This window comes from Cornus florida, unplaced genomic scaffold (assembly GCF_030987335.1).
Source record: "Cornus florida cultivar Cherokee Brave unplaced genomic scaffold, ASM3098733v1 CherokeeBrave_3.0.0_Hap2_Chr01, whole genome shotgun sequence".
Lineage (NCBI taxonomy): Eukaryota > Viridiplantae > Streptophyta > Magnoliopsida > Cornales > Cornaceae > Cornus > Cornus florida.
The window spans coordinates 85,777,602-85,792,939 of NW_026775571.1; the positions used below are offsets into that span (position 1 = coordinate 85,777,602).

At 44.6% G+C, this 15,338-nt stretch overlaps 2 protein-coding genes and 1 long non-coding RNA gene across 3 annotated transcripts; all 3 read left to right on the forward strand.

The window, feature by feature from the left end:
* Nucleotides 1-5,343: 5,343 nt before the first annotated feature.
* On the forward strand, nucleotides 5,344-6,716 carry LOC132276689 (disease resistance protein TAO1-like). Its single transcript, XM_059778251.1, has 2 exons — nucleotides 5,344-5,594; nucleotides 6,245-6,716. The coding sequence occupies exons 1-2, from the start codon at nucleotides 5,344-5,346 to the stop codon at nucleotides 6,714-6,716; spliced, it is 723 nt and encodes a 240-aa protein (XP_059634234.1).
* Nucleotides 6,717-6,827: 111 nt separating this feature from the next.
* LOC132276694 (disease resistance protein RUN1-like) lies at nucleotides 6,828-9,024 on the forward strand. The gene is made up of 4 exons (XM_059778263.1): nucleotides 6,828-6,940; nucleotides 7,067-7,382; nucleotides 7,538-7,837; nucleotides 7,948-9,024. Exons 1-4 carry the CDS (start codon nucleotides 6,828-6,830, stop codon nucleotides 9,022-9,024), a joined length of 1,806 nt encoding a protein of 601 aa, XP_059634246.1.
* Nucleotides 9,025-9,262: 238 nt separating this feature from the next.
* LOC132304220 (uncharacterized) lies at nucleotides 9,263-11,263 on the forward strand. Its single transcript, XR_009481545.1, has 2 exons — nucleotides 9,263-9,489; nucleotides 10,566-11,263. It is a non-coding gene; the product is annotated as an uncharacterized LOC132304220 (long non-coding RNA).
* Nucleotides 11,264-15,338: the final 4,075 nt, after the last annotated feature.

Here is a 15,338-nt window from a genome sequence, read left to right on the forward strand (position 1 = left end):
AGGGAGTCCGTCAGGACCCCCTGACCTTCCATCTAGTCAATATCAGCAATTTCAGAAAAGACCCGATTCTTCCTCCAGATAAGATTCCCGAAGACCTCCTTGTTCCAAATCTTGATATCTTCCTTAAGAAGACGCAAGTGAACCGCGAGCAAATGACTTGGGGTACCGTCCACCCCAAACCCATCCCATCATACTCAAACTCTATCCAGAAAACCCTCAGCACGAAGCCGCATATTCTCGAATTTGAATGGAGATCGTCTTCTACGCAACCCACCACAATCCAACATCAATGGAACAAGGTCAGAAATAGGGCGAGCCAAAGTGGCCTGAACAACATCAGAAAACTTCTCCTCCCAGTCTCCCGACACAAGAAATCTATCGAGTCGAGAAAAGGTAAGAGGAGAACGTCCACTAGACCAAGTAAAAGGCCCTCCCTCCAAAGGCAAGTCAACCAGCCCAGAATCATCAATGAAAGCCGAAAAGGACTCCATGTCAGACGTCCACCTTCCCCCCATCGATCTCTTAAAAGGGGAGCGAACAACATTGAAATCTCCTCCAATACACTACAACAACAAACAATGCCCACCACAATCCCCCAGCTCCTCCCATAACATCGGCCTTGTCAGATCATCCATAGGCCCATACACACCCGAAAAGACCCAATGGAAACCATCCTCCACCGTAGAGAACACACATGAAATAGAGAAATTCCCAATCCGAAAATCCACCAAAGACACCCATTTGCTATCCCACAAAACAAGAACACCACCCGCAAAGCCATTGGCATCCAAGGCACACCACTTCACAAATCTCCCACCCCAAATGTTTCGCACAATCAAATCCGTCATTGAAGCAATCTTGGTTTCTTGCAAACACACCACATGACCTCCCCCTTTACGAATAACCGACTTCACCACTTTGCTCCTCACCGGGTCATTTTGACCCCATACATTCCATGACAAAATTTGTAGCTTCATAGGGAGACAGTAGCAAAATCCGTCCCTCTCCTCCTCCCATTGTCCCTTTCCCTGGACCCCTATTCTGCCTTTCATAAGTAACAAGATTTGCGGATCTCCGCACCTCCCTCTCAGTTGTCCCTTCCTGAACACCACTCCTACATCCCATTCTTTCCAAAAGCTATTAATTTAGGATACCATGGAACATACTCAACGCCTCCTCCATTCTCTCTTCAAAAGACACTCCCAAAAGAGAGCCCACCTCCCTTCATAAGTAACAAGATTCGCGGATCTCCGCACCTCCCTCTCAGTTGCCCCTTCCTGAACACCACTCCTACATCCCATTCTTTCCAAAAGCTATTAATTTAGGATACCATGGAACATACTCAACGCCTCCTCCATTCTCTCTTCAAAAGACACTCCCAAAAGAGAGCCCACCTCCCACCCTTTTTCTCTGAACCACTCCTCCTCCAAATCCCCCCTTCCAACATCAGCAACAACACCTTCCGAGCAGTCCTCTTCAAGTCGAATGATAGCCAAAGGAACACACGTCTCCACAGCCTGCTCAGCTCCTTCCCACTGAATCAACTCCAGCTCCCCATCAAGAGAAGAACACGAAACTCCTTCCCAATCCTCAAGAACAGAGGTGAAAGGAGCGTAACCATCCATTGGAGTCCCAAATTCCTCATCAAAAAGAAGGCCCCCTGGCTTAGCCTGAAAGTCTTTCAACGCCAAGTGAACCCGTAGGTCCTTTAACAAAGCAACATCAGAAACATCATCCAAACATATCTGCATATCCCGTCCCACACATAAAGTAATGCCCTCCCGTTTCTTGTCAAGAGACCCCACGGATCCCACCAAACAACCCTGTCCATCACAATTCTGCTCAGCCCTCCGATGCTGCCTCAAAAACCTGAGACAACCTTTTGGAAAAAGAGGACAGCCCTTCCTTCTCCATTCCGGCACACCGCTTTGTCACCCCACAGAGAGGAGCAGAATAGGAAGAGGAAGGATGAAGAAGAGAGCTTCTCGGCTGAGAGGTGGACTTACCTGGAGAAGAACCAGACGTGTTATTCACCACCCATTTTTGTTTCTCCTTGCATGACCATCTCCTTTGGATTGCAGGGAGAAGAAGCTTCTTCTTATTTCTCAGTCGGCGACCTTGCAAAGGCCGCACCTCACGCCGTTCATCCTTAAAAAGACCTGAATCCTTAAGACCAGGTCCGTCAGTTGAAGAAGCAGGTCCATCAGTTGAAGAAAAAGGCTCAAACCTATTGGCCACCTTCAGCCCAGAGTCAACAGAATTGAAACGCGGCCCACCCTTCAGATTGCAGCCCAAAACAGAAAGGGCACAAAAAACCTTGCCTACCTGGGCCTTCTTAGCACAAATCAGATCACTACAACAAGAGTCTAGGCCTCGACCCACCGTAAGTCCATGAGGAGCCGGACCAGTCAAACTACGCACAATGGCCCCAACCACCGGCCCAACCATAAGCCCATCAGAACGTGAGGCCTGTAAAGTTTCACGTGGTTCAAATTTAAACTCATTTGACAATGTGGATACAGCTGTATCCCACCCCAAACGTCCAACTCCAGAGCGCCAACCACGTGTCTGGTCCCTTACTCTTCCCCACCTACGCGCTGAAGGCATGTGAAAACCACCTCGGTTTCTTCTCCGATCTCCAACATGGGAAACCGGCAGACTGTCATGACCTCTAAAACCTCCCCTCTGAGAATCCCGTCGAAAAACAAACCTACCACGATTAAACGATGATGAAGAACCTTCATTCCTTTTCTGAGTGAAGATTCTTTTGAAGCATTCCGTGTTGCGAACCCAAACCTTATATCCCTCCACGCCTTCCATTTCTGAAATTCAGCTTTCCCCTTCTGTCCTATGGACTCCCATATCATACAATCAACTTTCTTCAGCAGATGCTAGCCATCTCCTCCTTCCAAGTTGTCCGTCGTTGGAACAAGAACAGGGTGATTCTCCTCCCAAACAGCCACCTTATAGTAGAATCGGTCATCATGGACGAAGACAAAAGGAGGGCAAGCACATCCCACTGAGACCGTGATATGTACTCTTTCGGGATCCTTGGACTCATCCGCATCAACCCAAATAAAGCCACCACAAAGGTCGCCGATTGTCACAAACAAATCATGGCTCCAGAGGTGAAGAGGGAGACCATAAAGCGTAACCTTCTTCAACCCTTGCATCTTCAAAACCTCGGAGCAACCCACTCTGAAATTCCAAGCCTCCACTCGGAGAGAAGCCTTACCCCGTTCCCGACGGCCCTCCTTGAGAACTCAAGTTGCCTCCGCGGAAGAGGGGAGACGAAAAAGGATCAACGAGTCCGGCAAAGGCGAAACCACCACTTCAGCTGAAATCGTCCAAGCTCGCGTTGCCCAAGCGGCGATCTGAGCCAAATCACCCACTTCCTTATCAAACTGACCCACTAAACACGATCGCAGGTCCTCTTTCCTCCTACCAACTGAATCATCGTCCAAGAAAATCGAAGGACCTCTGTACGTGTTTGTAGACCTGGCAAACCCACCTTGAAAGAGACGAGGTAAACGAGCAACCTCCAAGAAAGAATGTATAATAAACCAGAAACAGAAGAAAGAGACGAAATCAAGCAAAACCCCCAACAGAAAACACAAACCACAAACCCAACAGAGAAAGAGAACAGCGAAAAGAAGAGTAGCAGAGGATTTCACCGGAATTTATGACTCCGTTGACTGGTCAAAGTAGTAGACTCCGACCGCATCTCAACCACGATGTCAATAAATATACCAAGGGAAGAATATTTTCATAGCAAATAGCTCATGATGCATTTTTCTTGGAAAATATCAATGGCTCACCAAATTTACTGTTTGGAGTTTTGAGATTTAATCAATTCTATTGAAATTTTACACAATTAAAAGTAAAAAAAAAAAAAAGAAAAAAGGTAAGGATTTACTATTCACATGAATTTGTCATTAGAATGATCTAAAGTCACACATGAATTAGTAGTGATATGGTCCCGCTTGCCATCTCATTTATCTCGAGGCAAATTTACATATACATAAATACACATATATATTAGTTCAAATGCATGTAAAAACCTCTAATTATTTAACACACGAGAATGTATCAACCAAGCATCAAGGGGGAGGGGGAGACCTTTGATCTAACAAGAAATGGAGACTAATATATCTTCTAATGGTTTTGAAAATACCGTCTTTCGCAGAGCTAAAGACAAGACTTTTCGGTGTTGTTCAACTAGTAGGCCTGTGCTTTTGATAGACGTTGAAATGGAGGGTTCAAACTTGAGAACAACTGCATTATGGAGTTTCTAGGTTTTTTTTTTTTCCCCCTGCACGGGAGATTGCAGAGAATGCATGAATCCGCAGATTATTATAGCACTAAAAAATAACAAATAAAAAACTACCTCAACCAACAAAAAGAATTTGTGTGTGTATATAAATCATCACACAAACGAAGTACTAAACAGAAAATTAAGTTTACAGAGATTCTAAAATAAAAGAACAGAGTATTAGACCGGAGGAATGCAAAATAACACACTACTATGTCATGCTATGTGGTGAGAACCAAATTAAAGAATACTAATTTAACATGAAGAATGCAAAAAGTTATCACAAAAGTCAACTCTAACCATTAGAATTGTGAACGAAATTTTCTATTTAATTATTAAGATAGCAAAAGCATGCAGGTAACTTGAAATCCATTCATATGGGAGGACAATCCTCTAATGGGTACTAATGAATTGTACAAATAAGTGAGCTAAAAGTAGTTTTATGGCCAAAATCTTCATATTAAGCATTAAATCCAAAATATTGAACTGTCAGAGAAACCATATATGTTTTATGGTCACCAAAAATGAAAATAAAAATAAAAGAACAGAACAATGATGATGCCTAACAATCCTTCTCTTTAAATTTTGAATTACCTGATATCATTGGTAACCTAAAACATTTGAGAATTCTTGAGATTCGTTATTCTTCGATAGTGAAATTACCTAGTGCCATCGGATTGTTACCGAAACTTGAAGAATTAGATTCCTCTAGTTGTTTCAATTTGGAGAGGTTACCTGATCTATCGCGCTCGGAAATGCTGAAAGAATTAAAGCTCTTCCAGTGCGTGAAGCTACATAAAATCAAGGGTCTTAAGGGTTTGAAATCCTTGAAGACTTTGCACTTGCAAAATTACACAGCTTTGGCGAGGTTACCTGATCTATCGAACTCAGAAATACTGGAAGAATTAAAGCTCTCCCAGTGTGAGAAGCTACATTAGATTGAGGATCTTAAGGGTTTGAAATCCTTGAAGACGCTCGACCTATCATATTGCACGACCTTGGAGAGGTTACCTGATTTATCGAACCCAGAAATGTTGGAAGAATTAAATCTCTCCCAATGCCAGAAGCTGCATGAGATTGAGGATCTTAAGGGTTTGAAATCCTTGAAGACGCTTGACCTATCATATTGTACGACCTTGGAGAGGTTACCTGATCTATTGAACTCGGAAATGTTGGAAGAATTAAATCTCTCCCAGTGCCAGAAGCTACATGAGATCGAGGGTCTTAAGGGTTTGAAATCCTTGAAGACACTCGACCTATCATATTGCACGACCTTGGAGAGGTTACCTGTGGCGAATCGAATATGGGTGGGTGTGCGTGGGCGGGTGCGAGGCACTGGCAGGCTACCACACTAGGCGAGTTACAGGTGCACAATCCCACTTCGCCTGGGTGTGGATGAGGCAAGTGCTATATGTAGATTCAACACTCTTCTATAACACAACGCGTTTTAAAGTCGTGATAGCCGTGAACCTACCAGAACTCCGGAGTTAAGCGTGCTTAACCTGGAGTAGTACCAGGATGGGTGACTCGTTTGGAAGTCTCTAGTCCGGGGAAGCCAAAAGAGGACAATATTGTGTCTGGCTTGGGTGAGGGTTGTTACAAATGGTATCAGGGTCTAACCCAGCCGGAAGTGTGGCCAACGGGGACGTTAAGCCCCAAAGGGGGGTGATTGTGGCGACCCAAATATGGGCAGGTGCGTGGCATTGACAGGTTACTACACTGGGCGAGCTACAAGGGTGTGGATGGGGCAAGTGCTATATGTAGATTCAACACCCTTCTATGATACAATGCGTTTTAAAACCGTGATGGCCGTGAACCTACCAGAATTCCAGAGTTAAGCGTGCTTAACCTGGAGTAGTACTAGGATGGGTGACCCCCTGGGAAGTTTATGGTCCGGGTGAGCCAAAAGCGGACAATATTGTGTCTGGACAGGGTGAGAGTTGTTACATTACCTGATCTATCGAACTCGGAAATGTTGGAAGAATTAAATCTCTCCCAGTGCCGGAAGCTACATGAGATTGAGGGTCTTAAGGGTTTGAAATCCTTGAAGACACTCAACTTATCATATTGCATAGCCTTGGAGAAGTTACCTGATCTATCGAACTCGGAAATGCTGAAAGAATTAAACCTCTTCCGGTGCCTGAAGTTACATCAGTTTGCGGGTCTGAAATCCCTGGAGATGCTGGACTTGCCGTGTTGCACAGCCTTGGAGAGATCACTTGATCTATCGAACTCGAAAATGCTGAAAAAATTAAAGATCGCCCAATGCCCGAAGCTACATGAGATTGAGGGTCTTGAGAGTTTAAAATCCTTGAAGACACTGGACTTGTCATATTGCACAGCCTTGGAGAGGTTACCTGATCTATCGAACTCGGAAATGCTAGAAGAATTAAATCTCTTCTAGTGCCATAATCTACATGAGATTGAGGGTCTTAAGTGTTTGAAATCCTTGAAGACGCTCGACTTATTATATTGCATAGCCTTGGAGAGGTTACCTGATCTATCAAACTCGAAAATGCTGAAAGAATTAAAGCTCTTCCAGTGCCTGATGCTACATGAGATTGATGGTCTCAAGGGTTTGAAATTCTTGAAGACGCTGGACTTGTCATATTGCATGACCTTGGAGAGGTTACCCGATCTATCGCACTTAGAAATGCTGGAAGAATTAAAGCTCTTCCAGTGCTAGAAGTTACACGAAATTGAGGGTCTTGTCGCTTTGAAATCCCTGAAGACGTTGGACTTGTCATATTGCAGAGCCTTGGAGATGTTACCTTACCTATCGAACTCAGAAATGCTGGAAGAATTAAAGCTCTTCCAGTGCCAGACGCTACATGAGATTGAGGGTCTTAGGGGTCTGAAATCCTTGAGGACGCTGGACTTGTCATATTGCACGACCTTGGAGAGGTTACCTGATCTATCGAACTCAAAAATGCTGGAAGAATTAAAGCTCTTCCACTGCCTGAAGCTACATGAGATTGAGGGTCTTAAGGGTTTGAAATTCTTGAGGATGCTGGACTTGAGAAATTGTATAGCATTGGAGAGGTTCCCTGATCTATCGAACTTAGAAAAGGTGTAAGAATTAAAGCTCTTCCAGTGCCAGAATCTATATGAGATTAAGGGTCTTGTGGCTTTGAAATCCCTGAAGACGCTGGACTAGTCATATTGCACAACCTTGGAGAGATTACCTGATCTATCGAAATCGGAAAGCTCTTCCAGTTCCTGAAGCTACACGAGATTGAGGGTCTTAAGGGATTGAAATCCTTGAAGATTCTAGACTTGTCATATTGCATAGCCTTGGAGAGGTTACCTGATCTATCAAACTATGAAATGCTGGAGGAATTAAAGCTCTTGCAGTGCCAGGAGTTACGCGAGATTGAGGGTGTTAAGGGTTTTGAAATCTTGAAGACGCTGGACTTGCGATTTTGCACAGCCTTGGAGAGATTACTTGATCTATCAAACTCGCAAATGCTGAAAGGATTAGACCTCTACCAGTGCGAGAAGCTACATGAGATTGAGGGTCTTAAGGTTTGAAATCATTGAAGATACTCAACTTGTCATTGTGCATATCCTTGGAAAGACTGCCTGGTCTTTCGAACTTGGAAATGCTTGTACACTTAAATCTCGCTGAGTGCCAGAAACTACATGAGATTGAGGGTCTTAAGGCTTTGAAATCCTTGAAGAAGCTGGACTTGTCATCATGCATATCCTTGGAAAGATTGCCTGATTTATCAAGCTTTGAAATGTTGGAAAACTTAAAGCTCGCCCACTGCCAAAAGCTACATGAGATTGAGGGTCTTGAGGATTTGAAATCCCTGATGACGCTGGACTTGTCATATTGCACAGCCTTGGAGAGGTTACCTAATCTATTGAACTCAAAAATGCTGAAAGAATTAAAGCTCTTCCAGTGCTTGAAGCTATATGAGATTGAGGGTCTTAAGGGTTTGAAATACTTGAAGACGCTAGACTTGTCATATTGCACAGCCTTGGAGAGGTTACCTGATCTATCGAACTTTGAAATTCTGGAAGAATTAAAGCTCTTCCAGTGCCAGGAGCTACGTGAGATTGAGGGTCTTAAAGGTTTTGAAAGCTTGAAGACGCTGGACTTTCTATTTTGCACAGCCTTGGAGAGATTACCTGATCTATCAAACTCGGAAATGCTAAAAGGATTAGACCTCTACCAGTGCAAGAAGCTATATGAGATTGATGGTTTTAAGGGTTTGAAATCCTTGAAGACACTCAACTTGTCATTGTGCATATCCTTGGAAAGACTGCCTGACCTATCAAACTTGGAAATGCTTGTGCAATTAAAGCTCGCCGAGTGCCAGAAGCTACATGAGATTGAGGGTCTTAAGGCTTTGAAATCCTTGAAGATGCTGGACTTGTCATCGTGCATATCCTTGGAAAGATTGCCTGATCTATCAAACTTGGAAATGCTGGAAGACTTGAAGCTTGCCAACTACCAGAAGCTACATGAGATTGAGGGTGTTGAGGATTTGAAAACCTTGAAGATGCTGGACTTGTCATCGTGCACAGTCTTGGAAAGGATAACTAATCTGTCGAGAGTAACAACTTTAAAAGAATTGCGACTTCATAACTGTGTGAAACTTAGCGAGATTTGCAGACTTGGAGAACTGCAATTCTTGGACATTTCTGGATGCATGTCACTACAAAATTTACCAGACATTTTGATCATTAGAGAAGTTTGGCATTGAGAGCAAAATTGTAGGATGTCAGATTTTAGTGTTTAACATGCAACCTGATGGCATGGTAATTATCTATTTTCTGCTGATCTATGAATGATGGATTCTTTCCTTAATTGATTGTTAATTGTGATTTGTATCTCTATTCTTTTTTCAGGTTATTGATGAAACATCCATTTCAGTCATCAATTGTCACTGCAGAACTATACTTTACAATAGTATTTAGGCAGTTGAAATCAAGGTACCATGAGATGATTTCGAGACGAAAGCTCAGTTTGAAGTGAATGAAAACATTGTTTCATAATTCCTGTGGATATTAGGACTCAATTTTGCCACTGTTGCTCCGATTTCACAAATTCGTGTCGAAAGAATGAAAGATTGATTTCATAATCTCTTGAACTTTGAGACGCCATTTATCTGTTAGGGCTCAATTTCATGCATTCAATCAAGCTATAAAAAAGACAATCTTTGCTCGAGGTAATCTAATACCTTTGCACTGGAATGGTGAATTGTTTATTTTGAGATTTTAAGTTGGTTTCTTGGTTGGGGTTTGAGGTCATGTGTTGCAGAAATAGCTTCAAAGCTTTAGAGAATCAAAATATTTCCATAAGATTTGTTTCCTTTCTTAAAATTGTTTGGATCAAGAATTAGTAGTCTGTAAGAAATGCATGATTCTTTTGCATAGGGGTCGATTTTTCATGTCAATGGCAAATCAGTGTAAACATGCATGATTGTTTTCATAGATTTTGTGTAGTTCTGAATCAAATCAGTGTAAATGGTTACTAGTATTCTTACTGCCTAAATCCTAGATGATTTCATGTGGTGGACTTTGTATATGGCTGCTTATGTATTTTTAATATATTCTCAACATATTTCCATAAGATTCCTGATAGCACGAATTTTGAAGCTTCAACTTATTTTTTAAAACAATGTGGAAATAACAATTTCAAAATATTTCCGTAAGCTTTGTCTGATTTTTGGTCCTGGAAATGGGCAAAGAGTGACGAGACAGTTCCTAACGCTCATATTAAAGCCCAAAAAAAATAAAAAATTCCTTGCCAACTGCTGATGTGCTGAAATTTTGATATTTAATATGCTGGAATATTTTATATTCTAATGGTTATATATTCTACTCAATTTTAGACATACCCAACAAGTTTTCAATTTCTGCTTCTATGCGAAATACACACTGTAGTAAGGCTAAACGTCTTCATATATACTAGGAGATTCTAGGTACAGCTTAAATTAATCATATTGTTTGAACTAGATTTTGTATTTTGATGTTAAAAATGAATATAATGATCTCAAAACAAAAACTCATATTTGATGAGATGGTTGTTCTTTTATTGGCTTGCCAAGTTAAAATTTTTGTATGGGTTGCATATATGTTGCTAGTGCTGAAACGCTTAAGCACCTATTATTTTGCAACTAACAAGAGCTCAAATGCTGCTATATACTCCATTGTTGAAAGCCTCCATATTCTTATTGTTAGTTAAACTTTAAAGACCATAAGTCAACCCTCATGGATCTTGTATTGACTGTCACTTTTGTAGCTTGAGAGCAGAGTCCACAAAAAGTTTATGGCCTACCCTTTGCAAGCCTGCTGGGTAAATCAGTGGAGAGAGGAAGATTGAAGTAGAGCTTGGTTCGAAATTTGCAGCAAGTGGTTCTCCCTTTACAAGCCTGAAGAAGGTTGACATGGAAGGAGATGCAGAAAAGAAGCAACAGATGCCACCTGCTAGTGCCATGACAAGGCTCATTCTTATCATGATTTCAAGGAAGCTAATAAAAATTCCAACACCTAATCAAGCGTTTTGGGACTGAAGAGTTTGTTGTTGCAGTTTGGAAGAAGAGTTTGTATGTTGAACGACCTCATTCATATGCCATATAAATTATTAGATCTCTCTCTTCTGAAATTTCTTTCATATTGTATGGTAATGATGTTTCTTGTAAATCAAAAGCTTGTTTGATCTTTCGATGTATTTACCCCATGTGGAGATGCTAAATAAATACAAAAGTTATATTTGAGGTGAGAAGGAGAGTTATAGGGTGATAAAGTTGAGGAATTGGCAGTGGTCTGAGTGTAGGCGTATTGCCGAACTTAGGTAGCAAACGTGAGTGCTGCCATATGTTGAACTTCAGGCAGTAGTAACGATTGTTGTAATAAACAGTATGTTTGATGGCAGACATTTTTAGTTGCATAGGTCAGTTTTTATTACTTTTAGCAACAGATATAGTTGTTGCTATATCCCATTTTTGTTGTTCGATGTATCCTCTCTAAGTTTTGTGCTGCTTGTGTTATTTGAGATGATTATGATTATGACACCTTCAGATAAGTTGGAAATTTTCAATCATGATGGTGATCTTTAGATGTTTCTTCCTCCATGCTCTCCTTCAATAGAGCTGTTATTTCTCAAAACTTTTTATACCTGAGAATTTTGGTTTGGGGTCGACTCGCCACCGCTGAGATTTTTATTACTTTTAGTATTTTATTACTTTTAGTATTCTTCATGCTGTTATTTTTCGGCCTGTCCTTGCTTCTTCGGCATTGATGGCTGAAGCGTATTGTCACGATCCGATTCCTAACGACGCCATGAGCATAGAAGACACGCATGCTGGTTGGCTAAGAACATTCATTGACTGGGAATGGTTCCAGGGAAGGGGCGTGCAGGACCACAGGATGGTACCTCTTCAGAGTTCAGGCAGGTCGACTCGGTTCAGTTCGAGGTGCTTGTCGCTGGTCGTGGACTTGACTATGAAGAAGGGAGTTGGCCATCCCTGCACAAACTGGTCGGGAGCTGGAGCCGTTCCCCTGACGAGGCCATGGCAGGCCGAAACCAGTCAACATGTATCCTTGGGAGGGCAGGTCGTGGTGGCTGACCAGGGCGCTTGCGCGAGCTGAAGCAACGCCTTGGTGCCGCACGGGCCGTGCCGCTGCGCCAAATCTCTAGGCCCGTGACAAATGGTATCAGAGCTAAGGTCGTGAGGCGTCACACCTTGTGTGGAGGAAGCTATGGCGGAGCTATCAGACGTGACTGGCACCCAAGAGGAGACTCTACGTGGAAGGGAAGCAAATCCCCCTCCCGGCGGAGTGAGGACAAGGGCTAGGTCGAAGGACATCATGGCGGGCTTAGAGGCACGTATGGCAAACATGGAGGGGTCCATAGCCAACGTGTTGGAGCAGCTTGAGGATGCTCACCAGCGCATGGATGGGCTGGAGTCGGAGGACGTTGAGGTCCAAAATGCTGTCAAAGGGTCACTCAATGCCCTAAGTGGTGACTTTCGGCAGGAGCTCCAAGCACTTCGAGAACTTATGTTGGGGGAGTTTGCCACCCTACGTGGCTATGTTGATCAGGAGCTTGGCACTTTCCGCGAGCAAGTGGAGGAAATGCGAGCGGACTGGACATTGTGCAAACGGGCGGTGGCGTCCGGCACAGCTACTACGGGGGTAGTAGCACCCCGGGTTGATATTCCCAAGCCTAAGTGCTATGGTGGGAACCGGGTAGCGAGGGAGTTGGAGAACTTCCTCTTCAGCATGGAGCAATACTTTGAGGCTACGGGCATGACCGATGAGACCATCAAGATACGCACGGCGACCCACTACCTCACCGACCATGCCATGCTATGGTGGAGGAAAAAGTATGGTGACATAGGCAAAGGTACGGTCTCTATTGATACTTGGGCTGATTTCACTAGGGAAATTAAGAAGCATTTCTATCCTGAGAATGCCGAGGATGAAGCTAGGGGCAGACTCCGAAGGCTAAAACAGGTTGGGTCGATTCGGGACTATGTGAAGGAATTCACTAACTTGACTCTTGAGATCCCGGATCTATCCGACAAGGACTCTCTTTTCTTCTTCATGGATGGATTGCAGTTGTGGGCTAAGACAGAGTTGAGGCGGCGCAACGTGCAAGACCTTGCCACAGCTATTGCAGAGGCGGAGTCCTTTATTGATTTCAGCTCCAAGAAGGAACCCTCGTCCAAGCCAAAAGACAAAGACAAGGGGAGGTATGCCGGCAAAGGTGGGGGAGACAAGGGCGCTGCACCCCACAAGGATTGGTCCCGTAAGCCAGGTGGTGGCCATGGAGGCAAAGAGGGAAGGGAGAACAAGGAAGGAGCACCCAAGCCTAAGGGTTCTTGCTTCATATGTGATGGACCACATTGGATACGAGATTGCCCAAAGCGGAAGACCCTCAATGCCATGACGAGCCGTTATGAAGAGCAACAACAGGAGGAGGCGCAGATGGGTTCATTGCAAATCCTTAATGCCATTAAGGCTAAAACTGAAGTCCCTAAGGCGGCGGCTAAAGGGCTAATGTTCGTGGAGGCGAGCATCAATGGGACACCCACACGTGCTTTGGTGGACACGGGTGCATCCCATAACTTTGTGAGCCTTGACGAGGCCAAGAGGTTGGGCCTCAAGTATAGCAAAGAAGGGGGCTCCATGAAGGCAGTTAACTCGGCGGCAAAGGCTATACATGGCATGGCACACGGCGTCCAAGCATGCATTGGCGAGTGGGGTGGCCACATAGATCTATCGGTGGTACCCATGGACGACTTCAAACTAGTCCTTGGGTTGGAGTTCTTAGACAAGGTGAGAGCCTTCCCCATTCCTTTTGCTAACACTATGTGTATTATGGAAGGCAACACAGCATGCATGGTGCCGGTGGAGCGAGGCGCCAAGTTGGAAGCCCAAGCTTTGTCAGCTATGCAGTTCAAGAAGGGCTTCAAGAAGGGAGAGACTAGCTACCTTGCTACGTTACTGGAGACACCCGAAGATGAACTAGTCCCTTCCCCACAAGAAGAGGTGCCTAAGGAGATACGAGCCGTGCTAGACGAGTACACAGACGTGATGCCTAAAGAGCTGCCCAAGAAGCTTCCACCTAGGAGGGAGGTGGATCATAAGATTGAGCTGGAACCGGGTTCTAAACCCCCTGCTTTGGTGCCCTACCGGATGGCACCCCCAGAGTTGGAGGAGTTGCGGAGGCAACTTAAGGAACTGTTAGATGCGGGCTATATTCGACCATCAAAGGCCCCATATGGCGCACCGGTGTTGTTCCAGAGGAAGAAGGACGGGTCCTTGCGCATGTGCATCGACTACCGGGCGCTCAACAAGGTGACTATCAAAAACAAGTACCCCATTCCTCTCATTGCCGATCTCTTTGATCAGCTTGGTGGAGCACGCTACTTCACTAAGCTTGACTTGCGCTCGGGGTACTACCAGGTGCGGATAGCGGACGGGGATGAGCCTAAGACTACGTGTGTAACGAGGTATGGCTCCTATGAGTTTCTTGTTATGCCGTTTGGCCTCACCAATGCACCTGCTACTTTTTGTACTTTGATGAACAAGCTCTTCCATCCCTACTTGGATCGCTTTGTGGTGGTGTACTTGGATGATATTGTTGTGTATAGCACCACTCTAGAGGAGCACGTGCAGCACTTGAGGGCGGTCTTCCAAGTCCTACGGGAGAACGACCTATATGTGAAGATGGAGAAATGCTCATTTGCCCAAGAGGAGGTGTTGTTCCTAGGGCATAAGATACGGGATGGCAAGTTGATGATGGATGAGGCAAAGGTGAGGGCCATTCAAGAGTGGGAGCCGCCCACTAAGGTGACAGAGCTACGCTCATTCCTGGGGCTTGTCAACTACTACCGCCGCTTTATCAAGGGTTACTCGGCGAGAGCAGCCCCATTGACAGACCTTCTCAAGAAGGCGCGTGCTTGGAGTTGGACAGAGTCGTGCCAGGGGGCATTTGATGACTTGAAGAGGGCAGTTACGGAGGAGCCGGTACTTAGCTTGCCCGACCACTCCAAGCCATATGAGGTGCACACGGATGCATCAGACTTCGCTATTGGGGGTGTGTTGATGCAGGAAGAACACCCCATAGCCTATGAGAGCCGCAAGCTTAATGACACTGAGCGGCGCTATACTGTGCAAGAGAAAGAAATGACGGCGGTCATCCATTGCCTACGTACTTGGAGGCACTACTTGCTCGGGGCACAATTTGTGATCAAGACAGATAATGTTGCCACCAGCTACTTCCAGACACAGAAGAAGCTTAGCCCCAAGCAAGCTCGTTGGCAGGACTTCTTAGCGGAGTTCACTTACCATTTCGAATATAAGCCGGGCAAGGCCAATGTTGTGGCGGACGCACTTAGTCGCAAGGCCGAGCTCGCAGCTATCAGTCGGCCCCAACACTCTCTTGTGGAGCGAATCAAAGAGGGGTTACAGCATGACCCTTTAGCCAAAAGCCTTATTCAGCTGGCTAAGGAAGGGAAGACTCGGCGCTTTTGGCTAAGGGATGATTTACTTCTCACTACAGGGG

Bases quoted from the DNA above. Each gene is read 5' to 3' on its own strand.
- LOC132276694 (XM_059778263.1), top strand. From the start codon at position 6,828: ATGCTGAAAGAATTAAAGCTCTTCCAGTGCCTGATGCTACATGAGATT. The intron at 7,383-7,537 runs GTGTAAGAATTA...CAGTTCCTGAAG, and splicing joins ATCTATCGAACTTAGAAAAG to CTACACGAGATTGAGGGTCT. The intron at 7,838-7,947 runs GTTTGAAATCAT...GCTGAGTGCCAG, and splicing joins ATGAGATTGAGGGTCTTAAG to AAACTACATGAGATTGAGGG.
- LOC132276689 (XM_059778251.1), top strand. From the start codon at position 5,344: ATGTTGGAAGAATTAAATCTCTCCCAATGCCAGAAGCTGCATGAGATT. The intron at 5,595-6,244 runs GTTACCTGTGGC...GTGTCTGGACAG, and splicing joins TATTGCACGACCTTGGAGAG to GGTGAGAGTTGTTACATTAC.